Source organism: Cyprinus carpio, chromosome B14, assembly GCF_018340385.1.
Source record: "Cyprinus carpio isolate SPL01 chromosome B14, ASM1834038v1, whole genome shotgun sequence".
Classification (NCBI taxonomy): Eukaryota; Metazoa; Chordata; class Actinopteri; order Cypriniformes; family Cyprinidae; genus Cyprinus; species Cyprinus carpio.
In genome coordinates, this window is record NC_056610.1 from 19028336 (window position 1) to 19045811 (window position 17476).

Here is a 17476-nt window from a genome sequence, read left to right on the forward strand (position 1 = left end):
CATGAGCTTGATCAATGATAACATGATAACTCAGTTCTTCAGCACTATAATTTTGAAACATAAACATTTAACTTAGAAGAGTTTTTGGTGAAAATTCAAATAACCTTTTTACAAGAAAATGGTGTTTCTGTATTTCTATTTTAAATCAATTACATGCTGTTTTTTGTGATTATTTGTGAAACTGACTAGAAAATTGTTTCACCACCAACTTTTTTTTAGAGTAGTTTTGGAATGTAATGACTCAGTTTTTGTAGTTTAAAAGTTAATTTTTTTAATCTTTGCAGAACTGATTCAAAAACTGGTGGCAGAGGTTGAGGACAGACAGAATAATGACTTAACAGAGCAAAGGGACATTAAAACTGTGCTCCCTGTCCTGCTCCAGAGAGGTGAGACTGTGACTCTTGGGTACTTATTATTAAATAACATTTGTCCTGTTATTAGAATGGATGACATTTTCAAAACTTTCTGTTGCTTAATCATGTTTTTTTTTTTTTTACTTTCCTTCTAGGGGCAAAAGAGACTTTGCAACAAGGCAAAATAAATAATATGGTATACTCTTTGTTATAAATGTACAGTTCTTTCTTTCTTTAACATAATTAAAAGAGTGATAATGAATGAGTATGTTCTGTCTTGGTGGATGATTTAAAAGCAGTCGTCTTGAAACTCGCAGCAGCTGATAACCTGCGCTCTCAAGGCTATCTACGATCTGAGCAAAACTTACCCAAAAACAATAAGAGATGTGAGCATTTAAGTGAAAAGAAAAATGTTTAATGAATGTTTTAAAGTACATACAATTATGTAATGCAGATAAAAAATGTAAAAGACAACACAATGGCTTTTTATTCTTCTTATATTGCATTACTAAATCCAAATTTTGTCTTTCCTTTTACAGCCTGTTTTTGGAAATATTGTGTTACAAACTAGGAATGAATCTGCTGAGATGGACAGAGGACCAGCCTAACACACCTTTATGTACAAACACCTAAAATCTATGCTTTTGTTTTTCCCCTTAAAAAGTCCACCCAGCTGCTGTTTGACATTGTGAATATTGTTTTATATATAGTAATTTAACAGGAATATGAATGTATTTTTTATCAAGAATATAAACTGACCTTGAACTGCAAATGTAAAATAAAAATATAGTCTGGGTAAAACAGATCAGTTGTAAGATTTATGTTTTTAAACCAATCTTTCATCAAAGCTCTGGATATGCTTCACGTTCACATAAAAAGAGAAGGACAAAACATGTGATGTGTATATTATTATTTTCATTTTTAAGTAAAATCTGAAAGAAAGCAGTTTAATCTCTTTCTTAAACAATCCTAACATCTAACAATGGTGTCTTTGTGACTCATACATCCATCACAATAACCCTTAATACAAAACAACCATTACAGCCGCATGACTCACTGACTCCAGTTCTGCGCGTGATTCGACTAAACTTTTATCTCTACAGTGTTTTCAGCTCATTCTTACAGATGATTAAAAACACATAGCCTTTTTAGGTATACATTACATATAACCGAATACACCCTAATGAATGTAAAATACATATATACACAAATATGCACAAAAACATTACATATTATATTGTAGTTAATAGCACAACTCTGTTGACTGTTGCGCTCAAGATCATTTGCAAAGGATCCTATAACCTCTAAAACTACCAGAATAAAGCCTCTTTGACAGTAGCAGTCACTCAGAAGGGCTTTGAGATTACAGGCACAATGAAAGTACATTAGCAAACTGTGTGTGGTGTGTTTTTGGCTTCAGCTGTAATAGATTTCCACACCTGTGAACTACAACTATGTAGATGGCTATAAGCTTAAGAACTTGTATTTACACTATTTAAACATTTTATCACAATATTGCTTCATTAATCTAAAGTTCAGTTCCTCTTGGCCATGGCCACACTCAGATAGGCTTTCTCAATTTCAATGTCAGCTGGACAGGTCTGGCTGAACTCTTCTCTCTCGTATGCATTCTGCAGGTAACGCCACACTCCAATGAACTGAGGAGGAATCTCGAAATTACAGTACTTTTTGGCAGCAACCTACAAAACCAAAAAAAAAAAAAAAAATGAATGAACACATTTATAAATATGAAGTAGTTTAGTTAAATCACACAGGCCTGTGAACATGTAAACCAGAGAGGCATATCACCTTGATGACGTGCAGCTTTGGTAACAAGTTGCAGTCTGCCAGTGTCAAGCGGTTGCCATCAAGGAACTTTCTTTTGGATACGATGACGTGTCGATCAAGCTCATCCTGAAGTGGAGTATTCAGATACTCATCTAGGCGCTTAAACTCCCTCAATAAGGCTTTTTCGTGGACTGAGGAATCAAACAATAGAGAAAAAATATTTAAGAGTGATAGCCTATAGTAGGCTACATTATACCCTAATCATGAAACCACAATGTCTATATGCACAGGAATACTTAGTTACTAATTTTGTTGTGTTCCATTATGTAGGACTAAGTGTCATGTAAATGAATCTAATTATGTAGCTAAATATTTTATAATATCATCTGGATTCAGCTTTACTGATACAAAAAGTAAAAATCTTCATATCCCTTAAGAAAAAGAAGTTTATTCAAGTGTGCTATTAGTATACTTCTTTTAAACTAAAAAATAGGAAAGTATGCTTTTAGTTTACTTTTTATGTACTTCTGAGAAATATACTTAAAATGACATTTAAGTATACTTGACTTATACTTACAAAAAGTCTAAATATACTTGAACTTTACTTAAGTATACTTAATAAAATAAACTTGAAGTATACTACTTTTTGGTAAGGGATAACCGTTTACAGATACTGGCAGGTGAGGATTTTCAATTACTCTTTCTGCCCCTCAATAACCAGTAGGTGGCGACAAATTGCTGTCCTTGCGAGTAATTGAATTATTCAGTCATTGAACCGATTTATTTCAAAAAGTTAATTCATCTTGAAGCGACACTCGACTATTTTTTTATTTTTTTTTAAACGAGTCATTGAATCATTCACTGAACTGATTTGTTCAAAACCATGAATCATGCAGCAGGAACAAGTCACTTCAGTAATGTTGGGAATAGCTGTGTCTGTGTTTGGAACTTTCTTCGCAATATTGTGTCTAAAATGTAAGTTACTCAATATTAACTTCTATAACTATAAAAGCAATATCTCCGCGTTGACCATCAAGCTGGTGACTTGTGAATGAGAATGTGATTCATACTGTCACTATTTGCTACAATACTGACAGTAGACAATAAACTTTTTTGCTAATTTTACTGTACTTTTAGACACGACACACCATTTCCCACGACAATGGGGAAGTTGTGGGTTAATGGTTATAGAGTTTGACTCCTAACTCTAAGGTTGTGGGTTTGAGTCTCAGGCTGGCAATACCATGATTGTGAAAGTGTGCACTTTGGAAGGGGTAAATGCAGAGCACGAATCCTAAGTATGGGTCAGGTCACCATACTTGGCTGTATGTCACGTCACATCACTTTTGAACTAGCAAACAGTATCATGAATTTGTGGCTTAGAATGTAGGCCTAGTTCTAGACACTTGAGTTGTTATGGCTGTGTAAACAAGGAAAAACTTTATTTTTTTCTATTTCATGTATGTCTTGGTTGTGAATGAAACTTACAAGCATTGTTTGGGCTGTTCTTGATGAATGCGGAGAACTTGGCAAAAATGTCAGCCCCAACATCAAAAGACTCTTTGTAGCGGGGGCTGAGATGAGGATAGCTGATAGGAACAGAAAGAGATAAATATTTATAGCAAGTCTTCGCACACCCAAAAGATAGACATCCAACAACATTCACAAAAAAATGCTGACGTGTAAAAAAGTGCTTAAGCTTGTCTATATACATAATACATGTTAAATATGCCATAAGGTTTTATTTTAAAAATATTTTGTCATAGGCACACCAAAAGAACAATTTAATGCATGTTTGATATATATTTGAATTGTATTTTAGAAAAATAAAAAGAACAAATTAATAATTGTTTGCTTGATAAAAGTATTAAAATATTTCAGTGCTGAAAAACAATTTAATGCATGTTTGCTTAATAAAAGTATTAATTTCTTTCAGTGCTGAAATTCTTATATCTTTGGAACCATCAAGATAAAATAAGTCAGCAAGAACTATTCTGAAGTACTGGGTGGAAATTCTTTGATGTGGATGATTTATTATAGCAATGTCAATACATTAGATATTACTTAAATAAGTGCAGCCATTTGATTTATGACAGAATAACACTAGAATAATATGTTTATGGAACTTTTTGCCAAAGTGAAGACAAAATGTTTGATATGGCATTACATGAGCTAACAGACATGCACAGTACCTGGGAGGGGCGAGGGTGGTCTCCAGGAACTCTTCAATCTTAATAAAGTCGGTCTTCAGTGTGCCATTGTACAGGAGGAAAGGAGGGTTGGTGCCTGGAGCTAAGTCTTTTAGCTCTTCTGGCTTCCTAAACAACACAGGGTGGAGCAAAGCAGAGGGAGTGTAAACCACAGGGTGCGGACATGGTCAACATGAAGTCATTTATTGTATATGGAGAGTCTTTGAATGAGACCTAAAGTGATTAATGCTACTTTAAAACAATATTAAACTCAGTTTAATTACTCAAAGCACATAATTATGGGAGTGTCCAGCTGGTAAATGGGTGAAAGCTGCGTTTGCTTTAGAAGATTTAGTTGGGAACAGTGCAATAGGAAAGTTCTCACTGCCTTGATCATGTTTGTAGTACATTGACTGCCCCCACCCCCATCCCCAGTGTTATCAAATTCAGTCCGGTGCTGGCCCACAGTTCCTCAGATTTCTCTATTTGTCTACTGAATTCCATTCCATTAGATAGCCTTATCGTCGTGTTTCAGAGATATGAAAGCTTAATTTGACTCACTTCCTCATGTCAACAGTGGTTACTGTGAACTTGACTCCTTTCAGCCAAAGAACCATGAAGAGTCTCTGACAGAAGGGACAGTTCCCCACATTCTCTCCATCATGACCGGCTGAGTTGAAAAAAAAAAAAAGAGAAATCCATGGTCAGTATCACATAAGCACAGACTAGACACTAAGTCACATACTCGTAGACAGAGAAGCACACACTGTAGATTTCCTTAACCCTCATGTTCTGTTAAGATTGACCGTCCGTTCTGTTTTTATTTTTGGAATCCAAGAGACTCATATGTATAAAAACATTAATAACCCAGTTGAGATTAACCTTGATTTTCCCTTTAAATTATTATTTATTTATGTATTTTTTTATTTATTTAGATCATCCAAAAAAATAAGTCTGTTGTCATTTCTAACCTATTTTTCTTTAAGATTTTCTTTCTTCTGTGGAACATAAAAAAAGATGTTAGTGTTCAAGAAGAATGTATCAGTGTCTATAAACTTCAAAAAGTCAGTGGTATTCTTCAGATTATGAAAAGACATGAGGATGAGGGAAATATTATTACAGTTAGTATTATCACTTTTACTCTAGTCTCCAGTGTCACATGATCCTTCTTTTTGTAGAAACAGGACTCTTTGATGAATAGAAGGTTTAAAATATCAAAATTAAACATAATAAATTTGTACTGCTTAATATTTTTGTAGAAACAGGACTCTTTGATGAATAGAAGGTTTAAAATATCAGCATTAAACATTATAAATGACTTTACTGTCACTTTTAATCAATGTAATACATCCTGTCTAAATTAAAGTGTTAATTTCCTTCAGAAAAAAAAATTGCTAACCCCAAACTTTTAAACAGTACTTTATACAAGTGATTTGCTTTCTCCACAACTTTCCATGTTCTGGTACTGTATGTTAAACTGTTTTGAAAAAAAAATCTGAAGAAAAGCAAAGTTATTTGCAGGTACTGGTTTCCAGCCGGGACATTATCCAGACATTAAGTTTAAGGTCATTTCCTTTAACCCTAAAACACAGTTTGCAATGCAATTCATCATTAAAAATACCAGTAACAACCCAGTAAAAAATCAATACAGATTTTTTTTTTTTTTAGAATGTAGCATAAGGAAATGATGGAAGCCCATTTCTGCCACTTAATAAAAAACAAAACAAGGTAATTGCAACTTTTTATCTCACAATTCTGACTTTTTTTCTCAGATTTGCGAGTTCATATCTTGCAATTCTGACTTTATAACATGCAATTGCAAGTCAAAGTCAAAATTGCAAGTTATAAAGTCAGAATTTGGAGATATAAACACGCAATTCTTTTTTTCTCAGAATTGCGAATTCATATCTCGCAATTCTGACTTTATGACACAACTGCAAGTTATAAAGTCAGAATTGCATGATATAAACTCGCAAGTGTGAGTTATAAAGTCAGAATTGCGTGATATAAACTCACAAGTGCGAGTTATAAAGTCAAAATTGCGAGTTATAAAGTCAGAATTTGGTATATATGACATTTTTCTCTGAATTGCGAGTTTATATCTCGCAATTCTGACTTTATAACTCGCAGTTCTGAGAAAAAAATTCATAATTGCGAAATATGAACTCTCAATTGTGAGAAGAAAAGAAAGTCAGAATTGTTAAAAAAAAACTTAGAATTATGACTTTATTTCTCAGAATTGCAAGTTATAAAGTCAGAATTGCATGTTTCTGCAATTCCGAGAAAAAAATCTGAATTGTGAGATAATTAACTTGTTTTATTTTTTATTTAGTGGAAGAAACAGGCTTCCATAGGAAACAGCATTTGTGTTTACTGTTTGCATAATGTTTCAGACTGCTGATTTTTTTTTTTTAACAAACCATTTTCTTAAATGTACATAAATGCAGTCAGAATGTTCTTAAGATATTTTAGCACAATTGGGGTCTCTGAGACCCCCAGCAGTCTGTTATTATTGATGGATAGCTTTTATTTTTAACTAAATGTGTCCCTCCCTTCAAAAAGAATAGGACATAAATAGCCCATGTATTGTGTAGGCGGACAATTCAAGAGCTTGATCCAAATAGAAGAAAAGCAGGAATTTTCTAGAAGAGGGAAATAACAGATCTGCACAATGCTTCCATCGTTCATGATGCACATCTTTTCAAGTAAGAACGCAAACAAGTGAATTATAAATAAATTGGTGACCATCTACAAAGCTTTGATGATCTTTGGGATCTAAAGATCACCACTCATCCATATCCTACTCATTGTGAATTGTATCTAGACTGGTAAAGCATGGTAATGGGCTCTACAGTATAGGAAATGTAAGCATATTTATGGGTGTGACGACATGAGCCAAGAGCTGCCCGTCTTTCTGTGTGTGTGTTTGTTGATAAGATGACCTCAGTCCTGTCTGTATGTCAGATAAAGAGCAGCGTAAGAGAGAAGAGTTATGTATTAACCATACTATCCAATTTTCAGTAGTACATGTGTTAACTAAGTTGACTGTGACGCCCATGTCAACCTGATTCATGGTGCCCAAATGAAAACCTTCCCTAACAGAAAGCACTGATAGGGTGTAAATCCACCATTAATCCAGTTTTGCCAACTGCCTCAAGAAGTCACGAGCAATTTTTTTTATTTAGTCTATAAGAGTGTGAATTACTTTTTCCTTGTCAATCAGAAATAAATTACAGAGATATCATAAGTGGACAATAAGAGGTGAGATGACCAGAAACTATTTTAACAACGACAATTCAATAAAAAGTTAGTATAATTCAGTGAGTTTAACATCATTATTCCAACAATAAGGATTACATAATAACAGACCTAATCACAGTTGACACATGGTCTGCTGACACGTCCCCACCTCAATATTCAGATTACTGGATGATTTTTAAATTCTTCTTATTACTAATAAATTATACTTCTTTTTATTTTCAAAATAGATTTATTAAATATATTATAGATATTATTTTTCATTTATATAATATTGTTTTATATTTATATAATATTTATATTTAATATAATTTTAATTCGAATATTATTTTAATTTGGAATGACAGTATCTGACCAACTAAAACTAAAGTTTAACAACTGACCTTTATGAAGAGCTCAATTCGTGGTTCTTTATCTGAGTCTTGTCTGAGTGCCATTTTCTTCAGCAGGAAAACGACTTTAGTTAGTCCAGACCTCCGTGAAAAGTATTCCACAAATTACCAGAGAGTTGAAGATCTCCCAAAAGATTGGTAAGCGGCTGTGATGTGTGAAAGTTAGTCAGACTCTTACTGTTTGCTTTCTCTCTCCGGCTACAGACTTTAAATGTCAGGAGGGAGGGAGGCTAGAGAGGATGGGCGTGACCCCAACTATATAACTCTGCTGCCAGAATGTGACAGAGAGCTCATAAATAGCTTTTCATTTTATCCAACATGCATTTACACTTACAATGTTATCTCAGACTTGAAGCAGGGGCCACTTTCCATTCGTGTAGACTATTAACACTTAACACAGATGTGTGTTTCTGCTGGAGCTGACCTCTTACTAACATTCCTCCCTCCCATATGTTCAATCACAATGTGCTTCTTTCAGCAGTGTATTGTAGGGGCTGTTTAATATAAATCAGTTGATCCACTTTAGCTTTCACTTTAAAGAAAACTTATAATTGCTTTCAGATGTCAGACCACAGAGCGATCACACTATTTCTTCTCTGTGTTTGAAAGATTCGGTTCATTTGATTTCTGACTCATACTATTATTTCATAGAATTTCTTCTCTGGAATTTTTCTAACTTCCAGTAACCCCTGGTAAAACTTAAAAAAACCAAGTAGATTTCACTTCTGAAATCAGTTGAGACACGGGAGAACGTGTGGCAAGTGTCAACTCAAAGTTTTTTTTAACTCAAAATGTAAGCTACATCCCTTGGGGAACATTCGGGGACGTCACACACACACACACAAACACACACACACACACACACACACACACATATATATATATATATATATATATATATATATATATATATATATATATGCATTTTGCCTGGTAGAGTTAGTCTTTATTATGTATAGTTTATATAAAACAACAGAAGTCTATTGCTAAGATACAAATGAGGGTGTGGGTATGTGATCACTCTCAAGGGATTGGTTCTTTTTAAACAAATAGGTAGTTCCCCTCATTCCCTGTGCAGTCCTCTTGAGTCACAGACGTGGTTTGAGTCAGAGGAAACAACTGTCATCTCATGGCTTGCCCTCATAACTGCACACATTAACACGGAAACACTCTCAGAATAGCTTACACCATAAAATTCATCTCTTATACCAACTGACTAAAAAAATCATCTAAATTATAGTGACAATGTCATTCTCAAAAAATGTTTTCAACCAACGGTAAACAGTTTCAATTCCTCATTCAGCACACAGATGTTATATTAGGGGTATGTATGCATTACATCATTTTGGGGAATTCACGCTAGTTTGAAACAATATTACTCTAAAAACTAGACACCTAACTATTTTATGAAAGAAGACCTCAAGTAAGCAAGGAGGTGTTATGTTCTTTCCTCACAAAGACTTTTAAAAGTGGACCATTTTTTAAAGGGACAGTCACCCAAAAATAAAAAAACCTTTGTTTAATCATGCTCATGTGTTTGAAACCTGTATGGCTTATTTAGTAAAATGTCCAATCTGCCCTTTTTCAAACTAGAATTTTAAAGCAAATTTTTTTGTAACATGGCCACCTTATTTTTATTTTAAGAGCGGACACAGCCATTTGTAACTTGAATGTGAGGCTTCTGATATTATCCACTTCCATTTATTTTTAGTTGTACAAAACAGCTTGTTATGCTGCTTTACATTACTAACTTGTATTTCTTATTGTATTATTTTTATGTATTATAGTAATTGTAAACACATTGGTTTGTAATGCAAATCTTTTTCGTCATTATTCTTCTAGTTATTTACCTAGTTATAACTAGTTAATGAATCAGAATAAAAAAGCTTACTTCCATGTTAAGTAAGATTAAATAAGATGAATAAACAATATAGTGTACAACTAACTGAATATATTAATGATGGAGCTTGTCAGCCCATGATCCCTAAAAAAATATATATCTCTGACATTTGGCTATATATCCTTTTTCTGTTCCACTGTAGAAAGAAGAAATGTTTCAATGCCTCAAGGATGAGTAAAGGATGTCATTTCTTTAATTTTGAGGTGAACTATCCCTAAAAGTTTAAAGAGACTGGTGATAATACTGTACTGTATATATACAAAACAAGACCCTGACATGGAAACTCATAACAAATCCTGGAAATTAAGGGATTTCCACTTCGGCCAGCACAGGAAATGAGCCGTGCCAGTTTACCCAGTGTACTACCTCCTCCTGGAGCCAACAGTATATACTATGAGTAGATCTGAGCTGTGAGCTGTTTAGTCCACGGTAGCTAGCTTCTCATTCCCGTTATACTGCAGCACCGCAAAGAATATACCACCAAACAAGAAATCACTATGGAGATGATGAGCTGTAAGAATACATGCCTCTAATCTGATGTTACTGTCGCAATCACTAAGCAAACATGTCAAAGGTCAGCACCTTATTATACAGCATTTAATTTAAAAACATTCCTACCAGGCTCTGGACCAGTCTCATATGTGGGAGTTGTATTTTTTTTTGACTCTGGGAGGGTGTTTGTATTGATAGATTGCTGAGAAAGCTAAGACACAGCATATAGAGAGTCCTACGTGTTTTGTGTCTTCTGCTGAATAGGCAGCAGATGTTCAGATAACATACTGTACTTACAGAGAAAGCAGACTGACACAAGACTCATATTTATAGTTATGTGTATTTAGTTGCTATGGTGACAAAGTTGCTTTTTCTAGTGTTCCTGGAATACAGAAATGTGATGCACTCACTAACCACTGACATCTCTTCTCTAGGCTGAGAGAGGAAGCACTTATCCTCAGATGATAGGCTATCTACAGGACATCCAGCAGCTGGGAACACACAGTTGGAAAATCCTTGCTTTATCTCTCGAAACAGGACCCCAAATGTTAATCATGAGAGCCCAGCACTGTCATTGTACATCAGCACAAGCAAAGGAAACTAAATACTCAACCTCAGCAAATATAATTTCTTGTTTTAAATTTTTTTTTTTTTTTTTTTTTTTTTTTTTTTTTTGGAGAGAAATCTGATTTAATGCATGACAAAAATGCAAAAAAATGCTAAAAACTAAATCTAAACCTCTTTAAAACAAGATCCTCTCAAGAAGCAAAAGTGTTTAAGATATAATACTTCTTTTCAGGGAATATCTATTTTATGTACACTACCCTTCCGAAGTTTGGGTCGGTAAGATTTTGTAATGTTTTTGAAAGACATCTTATTTTCATTAAGGCAATATTACTGATTATACTGTATTTTTGATTAAAAAATGCAATTTGATCAAAAATACAATAATATTGTAAAATATTACAATTCAAGACAACTGTTTCCCCTTATTAATACATTTTATAATGTAATTTATTCTTCTGTTGGCAAAGCAGAATTTTCAGCATTATTACTCATTTTATTTAAAAAGAAATCATTTGTGCTGTCACTTTTGATCGAATGCATCCTTGCTGATAATATCAATTTCTTTCATAAAAAAAAACAATCAGTTATCTTATATAGTTTTTTCTTACCCCAGCAGCAAATGTTTTTTTTTATCTTGTTTTAAGTATATCGTTTTGTTATGATATATGCTTAAAACAAGAAAATTAAGTCAAACTTTAGATTATATTAATTTATATTTAAAAAAAACTAAATATTAGTAACATATTTTGTATTATTTATAACTCAAATGTGTATTATATTATTAAATACATTTAAAGATATACAGTATTGAAACATTTGAGTTCAATGTAAGTGAAAGATATATGAACAAATCTTAATATCTTACACTAATGTCCTTTTCAGGTTAATTTAACTTGTAACAGATATTTTTACTTTTAAATAATACTAGAATTCTGATTTAGACTGAGCAGTATTACTGAACTATGCTGTACTTTTGACTGGAAACTAAATTTATAATTTATTATTATAATCATGGTTAAAATCAGGGTTGCATATTTAAAACAGACAGGTGAACTCTGTCACCTCTCAAAAAAAAACAAAAACAAACAAAAAAAACCCCTTTGATAAATAAATGGAAAACAAGCACAGTAACTGTCTAATAAGTGCAATGACACAAATGTGTGTCAGTGTCAATGCTGTTGAATGAGCACTTGTTCTCCTCACTGCACAATGCCACCATTGACCCCTTTCTCCTGGTCAAAAAGTCAGCCAAAGAACTTCTCCTAGTTAAAAATCACACCGCTTTGTAATGTGCATTGTGCACTATGTCTTCATGGAGCTCTTGTTTGTCCTGGTGTTTCCTCTCTGTCGTCCTAGCTGTCAACACACGGCAAACCTCGTCAGCTCCAGATTTCTCTGGTGAGTGTTTTCTCTGATTTTGTGGCTGTGATAGAATAAATTCAGCATGTTGTCTTGGAGCGAACCTCCGAAAGGAAGAGAACATTCTGTATTTTGTCTTTCACACAGTCCTTGTCAACAATCTGTAGTGTATCAGGTTAAGAGAGATGGGTGTTAGGGCCACAGAACTGTCCCATCCTCCTCCATTGTTTGAGGACAGTCCATATAGGAAAGGAAGGCAGTTATCCTCATTAACCCATTCTGAACCAAAGACAAACATTTTATGTAAAATTTAGGCTGAAGGTGTGCAAAATACACTATATTTTGGACTTCAAAAGACATTCATTAGAATCATCAAATATGAAGCCAGCTGCAGTGTTTGTGTCATCAAAGTATAAAAGTCAGCATTTAAGTGTCCCTGACAAATGTTGTCTTTGTAACTCAGTTGTCCTGTATAGTGGCTTCAAGTATCAGCCAAGAATAGCTCATTGTGTTTATATGGGAGTGTGTCTGTGCCTGGCACTGCATAACAGTGGGCTCTACAGATTCAGAATGAGAGAGGTACAGGCCAAACATTACAATTGCCATTGATCCAGTTCCTCCTCATTGAATGCTCGTGGATATGGTCCAGTGAAGGAACGGAGCCATGCATGTTTAGAACATAATCGTTTAGTAACCTGAGCTGCGTGGAAAAGTGGAGGATAAGAAAGAGAAAAATGCTTCTAGAGAAGGAAATTTTCTGCAGTATCCCTCATTTATGTTTTCCACTTATGTTCTCCAAGATTTAATCCCAAATCCGCAGCATAGTGAACAGGAAGACCTCTTTCAAATCCTGTTGGAGTCATTTCCTCTGACTACAAGGCTATCTTTGACCTCTGCCTCTCTCTTTCAATGCAATTTTCTGATAAAGTTAGTTGAGGATTTGAAAGATGAAGAATTCCTAATTTTTAAAGAAAACGTCAATTACAACATGTTTTAAGATTTAAATAAAGAATTTTTCCCCCCTTTTTTAAATAATAATTTTTGTATTAATTTAATTTGTTTTTTGTGATTGTCTATAGATCTTTTTAGACTAATCCCCAAAACAAAGCATTAATAAAATAATGCATAATGTATTAATAATACAAATAAATGCACAGGCTTACCAATATTTTTATTTTATTATTTATTTTATTTAACATTTTCTCCACCCAAATTGCAGAAATAAATTATTAAAAATGTGTGATTTTTATTAATAACTGCATAAGTCCACTAAAGCAATGAACACTTAGCAGTGACAGGCCTTTATCTTGGCAGTAGCGATGCTCAACTGATGTTTTGTCTGCAAGTGATGTCTGATTATTTTTATTATTTATAGTATATGTTTTCTCCTTCAAGATCAATGAAATGTTTTATTAAAAAAGGTTTTATTAATAAGTGCATAGGCCCACCAAGATGCAAAATATAATTAACAACATTTTTGTTTTATTTTTATGTTTTCATAAAAGCTTTTATACTTTTCCCCTCCAGGGTTCCAGACCAGTTGGAAATCTCTATTATTGTAGTACTGTATTTGTAAGATTGAAACAGCAGTTGTGGTAGAAACCTGAGAAGAGTTTTCTGCATCACAAAGTTGTCAGCCACACCTCGCAAGATTAGATAAGTGAGGGAGTTGGTTTGCCCATTGTCATTCTGCTGGATTTGCACTATGCAACAGGCTTATAGAATCAGTGTACATTGTACGTTGCGGTCTAAGTGACAGGCCTTTATCTTGGCAGTAGTGACGCTCAACTGACACTGAGCAGTGACAGGCCTTTATCTTGGCAGTAGCGATGCTCAACTGATGTTTTGTCTGCAAGTGATGTCTGCATATATTTTCCTCTTAGATTACCTCCACAGGATCCTGAAGAACCACACTGCCCATGCGTGTGATGGAGAGACGCTGTCCATCAGATGCCCCACCAGAACATCTGTGGCTGTTCTCTCAGCATTTTATGGACGCCGTGTTCCGAGTCCATATCTATGCCCACACGCAAACCCAAGCATAACAGAGGAAAACACAGACTGTACATCAACCACAGCCATTCAGGTAACTTTGAAAAAAAAAAAATCTTTGGAACTCTAAATAATGATTGAATTTCAGTAAGAATGTGTTTGTTTTTATGTCTAGAAAGTGATGTCTGAGTGCCAGGATCGACGGGAGTGTCAGATTCCTGTGGTGAGTCCTGTGTTTGGTCAAGATCCCTGCCCTGAAACCAGCAAATACATCATTGTCTCCTACAAGTGCAAGCCTGGTGAGACACCTATATTTGTGCTTCAGTAATCAAACATGACTTCTTCATTTACATGCACCCAAATAATCACATTGATGGCTTTTTGGATTAAAAAGGTTTGTAAACACCTCAGTCAACTGAGCTTGATCCGAATGAATTTCGATCTAATTGAAAGTGACCTGAAATAGTCTGATCAATAGGAACAGAATAATCAAATATACGCTTGAATCTTCTAGATCAGATTCGAAATATCTTGTTTTTCACACACCTAATGAGTTTTTCTTCTCCACAGAGCATCATCGTTCGAGAATGGTGTGTGAAAATGAGCGAATGAAGTTGGCCTGTAAGAATGACACAGTTTTGGCAATCTATTCAGCCACTTTTGGCCACCTGGAGCATGACAGCCTTGAGTGCCCTCAAGAGGCTAAAACAAAACCAGACATAGGTCTGAGACTGAAATAACACACTTCTCCCATCTAGTGGGAAGGTTTTGCTACAACAGCAGAGGCACCAATTTATGTGTTCCAATCCTTTTTTCCCATTGTACAAAGTAGAACAGAGATTATCTTCTGTATTTGAAAAATGGCATTCATTTAATGAGACTATGCTTAAATGCTTGTTTCCTGTTAGAGTGCTTGTCTCCGTCAGCCTTGAGGAGGGTGTCAAGGAAATGTCATGGCAGGACAAACTGCTCTGTACTGGCTGATGCTCAGGGTTTTGGAGACCCCTGTTTCCCTGGGACCAAAAAGCACTTGCGAGTTTCCTTCACCTGCGGTGAGTTTTAGAAGGTTTAGAGAAACTACAATCTACTACCTTATTCATTAATGTTGAAGCAGTCATAAAAAGATTTACTTTGTTGTTGTGCTTTTAGTACCACGGTATCTACTGGAAGATGTTGGACATGGAAATATAGATCCGTTCTTGCTCTCTGATTATACACATGGTAAGAAAAATAATTTTATAGTGGAAATTCTCTTCATTGCTAATCTAATTTTAATTTTAATAAGCTAGCTCGTGTTAAAAAGATATCTTCAACCTAATAACTGTGACTCATTCCATGTTTGAGTATTGCATATGAAAACATTGTGGTCAAAAGTTTACAATCACCTTCAAGAATCTGCAAAAGCTTAATAGTTTTAACAAAATAAAAGTGAACATAAAAATTGCATGTTTTATTTATTTATTTATTTAACTTTACTGATGTATATATACAGTCCACAGAACAAAATAATAGCTACATTTTTGAAGAAGTTTACATACCCTTGATTCTTAATACTGTGTTGTTGCCTGGATGATCCATGACTGCATTTTTGTTTTATGATAATTGTTTATGAGTCCATTGTTTGCTCTGAGCAGTAAAGCTGCTCCCGCTGGTCTTCCACTTACCAGCATCTTCTCCACCCTTTCATGCAATGACTGTATGACTCTGAGATCCATCTTTTCACACTGAGGGATTCAAAATCAATTATTGTAAAAGTGAAACATTCACTTATGCTCAAGAAGGCAACACAAGGCATTAAGAGATTATTTTTACTAAAAAATCCTTGTTATCTTGTTAACATTTTGCAGATTTCTTTAAAGCTGTATGTAAACTTTTGACCACAACTGCACATGACTCAGCTATATAAGAGAACTGCCAGTCATCAGTTGTTGATGGTCTTGCTGACTGCTGGATCCAATCCCGTCTTCCCCCTTCACAGGAGGGTGGTACACTGGTCCCGGTGTGTCCAGACCACAAAACATTTTCACCAACTCTCTGGAAATCTTTTCCCAAATCCAGGGTATGTCAGATGTGTGGTCTGATCCCAGAATGTTCGAATGATTAGATGTAGTTTACTTATTATTATTCATCTTTCTTTTTTTATGATCAACTTTTTGTTTCATTTTAAAATGTACACATGAATCTTATTATATGCAGCATACATATACTGTATCAGTAACATGCATGCATTTAAACTATATACAAGTGCCAAAGCCTTAGAGAATAAATTAGTATATGAATGAATATTTTTTTTTCTTCATAGTTTGCTAATATCAGCAGTCAGCAGTGGCCTTCTCATATACTAAATGTGGAAGTATCTTACTACTTGATTTATCCTCTTGTTATTTCTGTCAGTGATATTGTTTATTAAATTAAATTTTCTTCATCTTAGCCTTTTTTTTTCTCATTTCTCCAAGGTCTTCCGGAGACAGTGGCTTTATACTTTGTCTCTGGTATCTGTGCTGGTCTGTTCTTCTTGCTGTGTTTGTTCGGTCTCAAATCCACTCTGATTAGAGATCTGAAAGACCTTGCCTCTGAGATAGGAGATGAGCTCAAGTCCTCCCACAGGACACATGGAGGACTAATAGATGATTTTGATGACGATGATGCCTCCTTGCGGTCTTCTTTTCGCCACCTCTCGCGTCCTTACCGTACACCAGATGTGTTCAACCCAGAGATGATAATGACAGTGGTGATGGAGGATAGGAAGGATGAGGACAAACCTGAGATGCCCATTGGAGACATCTGGACTCATATCAACTCCAGTCCTTATGCCATGCACAAAATCAAAACCTCATCTGCTTAATCTGGATGTTTTCTTCTTATAACACTAATTATATGATTTAACATGAGTGAAGTCCAAGATTAGATTTTCTTAAATGTGCGATGTGGATTGTGACATTGGTATCAAGCCCACCTGCTTATGTTGAATAGACTGTATTATGCATTTTCATAATTCAAACTGTTTTCTTTGGAGTGCACATTACAAATAAAATAATAGTGTGCTTATCAAACAGCCATCCAGGTGGAATTTGGTTTGAATTTTTATTATCTAAAAACACATAATCTGTTCCGGGTGGTAGGCTACTGAAATAATAATACACTTGCAACAACAGAAACATAACGCAACCAAAGGGTCAATATATC

At 34.6% G+C, this 17476-nt stretch overlaps 2 protein-coding genes across 4 annotated transcripts; one reads left to right on the plus strand and one right to left on the minus strand.

The window, feature by feature from the left end:
• Positions 1-746: 746 nt before the first annotated feature.
• LOC109082219 (chloride intracellular channel protein 2-like) lies at positions 747-8177 on the minus strand. Its single transcript, XM_019097122.2, has 6 exons — positions 7972-8177; positions 4892-5001; positions 4334-4459; positions 3630-3730; positions 2163-2332; positions 747-2053 (listed from the first exon to the last, which is right to left on the minus strand). Exons 1-6 carry the CDS (start codon positions 8023-8025, stop codon positions 1889-1891), a joined length of 726 nt encoding a protein of 241 aa, XP_018952667.1. The 5' UTR covers positions 8026-8177; the 3' UTR covers positions 747-1888.
• Positions 8178-12157: 3980 nt separating this feature from the next.
• On the plus strand, positions 12158-17349 carry LOC109082218 (protein eva-1 homolog C-like). 3 transcript variants are annotated; one of them, XM_042738390.1, is made up of 8 exons: positions 12159-12337; positions 14182-14384; positions 14466-14589; positions 14861-15013; positions 15199-15342; positions 15440-15511; positions 16269-16349; positions 16747-17349. In XM_042738390.1, exons 1-8 carry the CDS (start codon positions 12244-12246, stop codon positions 17133-17135), a joined length of 1260 nt encoding a protein of 419 aa, XP_042594324.1. In that variant the 5' UTR covers positions 12159-12243; the 3' UTR covers positions 17136-17349. The 3 variants fall into 3 exon arrangements, with proteins under 3 accessions (XP_018952664.2, XP_042594324.1, XP_042594325.1); XM_019097119.2 differs by lacking the exon at positions 14861-15013 and having other exon boundaries at positions 12158-12337; XM_042738391.1 differs by lacking the exon at positions 16269-16349 and having other exon boundaries at positions 12160-12337.
• Positions 17350-17476: the final 127 nt, after the last annotated feature.